General features: G+C 25.5%; 1 protein-coding gene across 1 annotated transcript in view; it reads left to right on the forward strand.

The window, feature by feature from the left end:
• LOC100158903 (OTU domain-containing protein 5-B) overlaps nucleotides 1-6,142 on the forward strand; it is a gene marked incomplete at its 3' end in the record, with an annotated part of 11,736 nt that extends 5,594 nt beyond the window's left edge. Inside the window, exons 2-8 of the mRNA XM_001947561.5 lie at nucleotides 3,164-3,276; nucleotides 3,511-3,688; nucleotides 4,175-4,330; nucleotides 5,299-5,455; nucleotides 5,526-5,743; nucleotides 5,835-5,954; nucleotides 6,008-6,142. Of these exons, the coding sequence (XP_001947596.3) occupies nucleotides 3,164-3,276; nucleotides 3,511-3,688; nucleotides 4,175-4,330; nucleotides 5,299-5,455; nucleotides 5,526-5,743; nucleotides 5,835-5,954; nucleotides 6,008-6,142 (1,077 nt within the window). The remainder of the gene's footprint in view (nucleotides 1-3,163; nucleotides 3,277-3,510; nucleotides 3,689-4,174; nucleotides 4,331-5,298; nucleotides 5,456-5,525; nucleotides 5,744-5,834; nucleotides 5,955-6,007) is intronic.

Consider the following 6,142-nt stretch of genomic DNA (forward strand, 5'->3'; position numbering starts at 1 on the left):
AATATAATCATTCAGTAAAATTTTCATGTATCTGCAGTTATTCGTTTTTGAATTACAACAAAATAAGGAAATCGCTACATGAGAAATCGAGTGAATATCCAATGTTGTAAAAATTTGAATTTCAAACGATCATAAAAATTTAATTTGACTTTCTTATAGATATTTTTTGTTTGATAAAGGTAGATAATCTTATAAGGAATCTTGTATTACATTTTCATATCTTAGATTTAAAAAGAAAAATTTTTATGAATTTCTAACTCGAAATAATTTGCAAATTTTCGTGATTTTTCCATATTTTGTCATTTTTTGAACTTTAAATGCTTATAAAAAAAAACTGTGACTAACGATTTTTAATATTTTTCATTTGCCTTTGAAACAATATACTAGGAGCCTTCTATTAAATTTTCAAGCTTTTTTATCCAACAAATAAAATTTTATTGATATTTTTAGAAAAAAAAACTAAAAAAAAATGGAAAATGAAAATGTCCATAAAGAGCTCAAAATAAATCAAAATATTTTGAAAATGTTATGGTGTATAGAAAATGCTAAGATAAACATTCAGTCAAAATTTCATATATCTACGGTCATTTTTTTTAAAGTTACACCAAAAACCAAAATCGGTTTTCTCGAAAACAGATTTTGCGTAAAAATTCTCGTTTTTCCTTAATTTTTCTTTTGTTTTTCACGGCGCTTTTGAAAACTATTGGAAAAATTTTACTTTTGACCCCCCAAAGTACCAACTAGATTCACTTTCCTATCAGAAAAGGTACTGTTGAAGAAAATCCAAGCACTTTTACTGTCCTAAAACGTGATGACAGACACAAAAATAAAAAAAAAAATAAAAAAACACACATCATTGTAAAATCAATACGTTCATCGTTCCACTCAGAATCTAAAATGTGAACTTCATAAAATAATTTTAAAAGTGTAACGTAAATACCTATTACAACTTTTAACACTTAATACATAATATTATCTAATAATTGATTGTCATCAGTTCTCACTTCTCTGAACTGACTGAATTTGATTAATATAGAAATGCATTGATGCAACAAAAAATTTTTGTTAGAAAGTGTTTTAAAAATTAGAAGCAATAGTTGTGTGTACCAACTAGTAAAGATACAAAACATTTACATGAATACATGATTATAAATTATAATTTATTATTATTATAATATTTTATAAATTACATAGTTAAATATTATAATATATTACCCAGATTTGTTGAGGAGAATATATTTGTTGTTGAAAAGAATTTTTTTATGTTGCTGGTTGTTTTACTGGTAGATTTCCTTTTCATGCTACATGCCTTCAGGTGTCTAAGCCAATTGGTCTGGTTTAAATTGCCTTTACTCTTACCACAAGTACATAATATCTCTTTATCCATAATTAATAAATCAATAATTAATGTATTATGATTTATGAATAATATTATTGTTTATTGTTGATAAAATAATAATAACTGTTAACTATACAATTACAAATGTTGATTTACAATTAATAAGAAGTAATAACTAATAACCAACAACAGAAATAAATCATTGAACCGAGCACGTAAAAATTCTTTGACGAATAAGATAAAAATAGCTCATTGATACCATCCACATTTCTGATATTATCATAAGCAACAAACGTCCACCTTATATTACCTTATATATCCACCTTACCTTATATTAGGTAAGTCCATAAAGCCAGTGGGTATGCCATTGATATTTTTGTTTTACTCCGTGGTATATAAAACGGCTTTATATTATAACTTTATATAGTAAGATTTGATTTTATCTAGTATTTTTGTCAAGGGGAATCCCGCTTTGGCCGTGTTGTATAATGTACCCGTTGGAAACAAACAAAAGAACATTAAATAACAGCTTTACTCTTTAGCAATATTGGTGTCACTATTGACCACTGAAGATTGAACATGATTAATGTACATCATAATCAGTTGTGTAACATGTTATATATTTGTTTTGTGTAACATTTTAAACATATATTCTAACCCGTGTACCCAACCAACCCACCCACCCACCCACCTAAATATATTGTGTTGCGGTCGCAACAGATAGATATAGAGATCGGCGCCACTGAATTGATCAATGTACTTACCTACCTCTAGATTTTTGCATGGCAGTTAATAATTTAATTATTCTATTTTACGTTATATTGCAACATAAAATATGTCTTCATTAGCTTATTCATATGAAAATGTATAATATAAAAATGCTAGGTACGAGTACATATATTTTATGCTGCAACAAAGCTATAAATTTATTAAGGTTTTATTGGCTTACAATAATAGAAAATTGAAAATGCATAGTTATGTTGTACCTATAGACTATAGTAATTATTAGTCTTAAGTAACTGTAATTTTATTTTGAGAACTTCTATAAAGATTAATTAAATGTTTATTTTGGAAATTGATAGAATCTTATAACTAGGTTGAGTATTAATTGTATTTTAATGTTTAAAATTATTTATACATATGATATATATATCAGGTTCTTGTATACTAAAAGTAGAATATTATATACTGTAACAATTTACAAATTAATAACTTATCGTTTATCTCACACTCAGTAAATTTCGAGGTAAATTTGCTTAAGTTAGCAGAATACAGGAATTTTGAGTATGAGTGTGTATATATTATTGGTATAGCCAGTAGTTATCTCTAATTTTTTAATTAACATTATTAATTTGATTTACTATAAACATAATTAATATTTACCTTAAAATAAATTATTATAATTTAATTGTTTTAACTCTTACTCCCCCTAATTCTGTGATATTCAATATACTACCCTCAAAAACACGGTTACTCAGCTAATAGTGTAGTACCTATATAATATTATTACTATTTTAAACTACTCCTTAATTTGATAGAATTTGGTGTAAATTTTGAAAGAACAAAGGAGGTGTGTTGCATTGGGTGGTGACACCGGGCAATAGTAAATAGTTTAGTAAAAAATTAAATATATTAAACAAATATGGTCGTAGACTTTCTTTTTGAAACCACAATCCAATTATTGAACTAGTTACTATGAACAATTTTGGGGACAGTTCGCCCAGGGCCTACACTAAATTTCAGCACACTTACTTTATTCTTAATCTATCTATACAATATTATAAATAGATTGTAAATGAATGCAAACTATTATTAATATTTCAGATAAATACATTAGATGAACGAATTAAGTCTCCACAAAGATGGTCTGTAGAAAATATTGAAAATGTCTTAAGTTCAAAACAAGCAAAACGCAGGATTCACCGTAGTCCTCACAGGTACTTTTGTTTCAGTAGTACATTTTTAAATAAACCAAGAAAATTTTATTCTGTGTCAAATATTTGTTTTTTATGTGTTGTCCATTATCAGATCGATTATTAGCATGTTTTTAGTCTACATTATTGTATCTGATTATAATATAACATACCTATCTACAATACATTCTAAAAGTTTTGGAATGTCTTGAAATATATTTCTTATGTCTTTTTTAATTAGTTGTTAATAATTTTAAGAAATACAAGAAATAGTAAAGGACGTGATAGAGACAATAGATCGTCTCAAAGTCCTGGTACTTGCCAGTGTGGAGCCACTGACTTAAATGGTCACTGTAGTTCAGATAAATGTGGATATAATAGTGAGGATGAATACGGCGAAATTCCAAAGCAATTCAATGACATGGAATGGGCTGAGGTATTTATACATTGATTTTAATATTTAAAATCTGAATAAATAAAACTTATTCATAAGTACTTATTATGTTCATTATATTATGTACTATGTAGTTATAATGTATTTATATTATAATATATTTATTAAATTATTATGAATACTTTAATAAATTGTACATATTATATATTTATGATTTACACATTAATTGTTTTTACAAAACACCAAATTAATTTTTTGTTCAGAAACAGAACATTATTCTAATTATTAAATATTAAATCTACTATTATTTATAATACTTAAGTATACATTTTGAAATAATCACATTAAGTATAGTTTCACTTAATAATGAAAATGTGCTAAAGGTTTCTGTGTGAATGTGTTTACAAAGAATTTAAAATTTAGTGATAGTTTTGCAGCTAAACATAATTTATAATTTTTTTTAGTGAAATATTTTATGTTAAGTTTTGAACAATAAATACTTAACGACATACATTTTATAAATTTCAGCAAGATCGTATCTTTGAAAAAAAGTTGAAAAAATGTGATTTGATTTTAAAACAAATGAAAGATGATGGTGCATGTCTGTTTAGAGCTGTATCAGATCAATTATATGGCGACCAAGATATGCACGATATAGTTCGTAAACAATGCATGGATTATGTCGTAAGTAATTTATTATAATAGAATAATTTTTTTTTTATTTATCGTACTAAATTATTTTTAATTTAACTTTTAATAATTTTCAATTCAATTAATGAAGATACAATTTTATTTTTATTTTTGACAATTTATTCTATTGCTATTGGATTTTTTATCATAAATATTCTACATAATTGGTTAGGAAATTAAATTAGTCAGATTCAATTATTATATATAGGATGATTCTTTTATCAAACAACACTCAATATTTCAAAAAGTGTAAATTTTTTTGAAAATTTTTGAAATTTTTTTTACATACATTCAAGTTGCTTATAAAACAACGTTTTTATAAAAAATTATATTTTTAAATATTTTTTATCCGTATAATTTTTATGTTTTTTACGTTTTTGAATGACAACAGGGTTTTAACTTTATACTCCAAAGTAGAATATTTTTCTTAGTATTTTGATACATGAAAATTGAATTTGGGGTGAGTAGTTTATGAGTTAAAGTACTTAAAATTTAGACGAGTGGAGTGGAGTGGTACAGGTTTCCTCGCGAAATGTTTATCCACTTCGCTGCTCATCAAACTTTAAATATTTATAACTCATAAACTATTCACCTCAAATTCGATTTTCATGTATCCAAATACTAAGAAAAATATTCTGCTTTAAAATGTAAAATTAAAACCTTATGTTGTTATTCAAAAAAGTAAAAAAAAACTTAAAAATTATATGGATAAAAAATATTTAAAAATATATTTTTTTAATAAAAACATTGTTTTATAAGCAACTTGAAACTATGTAAAAAAATATTTTCAAAAAAATTTACACTTTGAAATAATGAGTGTTGTTTGATAAAATAATCACCCAGTATATCTAATCCTTCCTTAAAGTTCAATTTTTGAATCAAAATCTATACTTTCCAATTGTTCAACATACATATTTTAATTATACACAAAAATTGTCTAATTAATGTTTATTACTTTTTAGTCAAGCAATAAAGATTACTATATGCAGTATGTTACTGAAGATTTCAATACATATATTGCTCGTAAAAGACTAGACCGAACTCATGGAAACCATGTAGAAATACATGCTATGTCTGAGTTATATAACCGTCCAATTGAAGTTTATTGTTATGAAATTGGTAAATTAATTTAACTTTGAAGTTCTTAAAAATATGGTTTTAATATTATTATTATTATTATTTTTTTAAGAACCAATAAATATTTTCAATAGAGCTAATACATCAGAGTCCTCTAATCCACCAATAAGATTATCTTATCAAAGAGGAAGTCATTATAATAGTATTGTAGATCCACATAAAGCAACAATTGGTATAGGATTAGGATTACCAAGTTTTTCACCTGGTTCAGCCGATAATAAATTGTTAACTGATGCTGTTCGTCAAAGCGAAGATTACATGTTAGAACAGGTATATTACACGTACAAATTTACATTTAAAAGTATATTAAATATATTCTATTGATAAGGTATTTGATATCAGCTAATTATTATGCACACAGACAATGTTAGAAGATAAACTCAGAGCTACAGATTGGGAAGCCACAAATGATACAATAGAAGAACAAATAGCACGTGAAAGCTATTTACAATTTTTAAAAGATAATGAAAAACGAAATAAAGTGAGTTTTCAAATTTATATTTTGATTCTGATTAAAATTATTAATAATTACAGAACGATAAAGAGTCTTCAGCTACGTCAACTGCCACTTCTGCATCTATTGTCAAATCATATCAATCTCGAACTTCGCCTCCAAGATATTCAGTTGGACCTAAAACCCCACCTCACTTATCTCCTTCACAGAGATCG

Source organism: Acyrthosiphon pisum, chromosome X, assembly GCF_005508785.2.
Source record: "Acyrthosiphon pisum isolate AL4f chromosome X, pea_aphid_22Mar2018_4r6ur, whole genome shotgun sequence".
NCBI lineage: Eukaryota > Metazoa > Arthropoda > Insecta > Hemiptera > Aphididae > Acyrthosiphon > Acyrthosiphon pisum.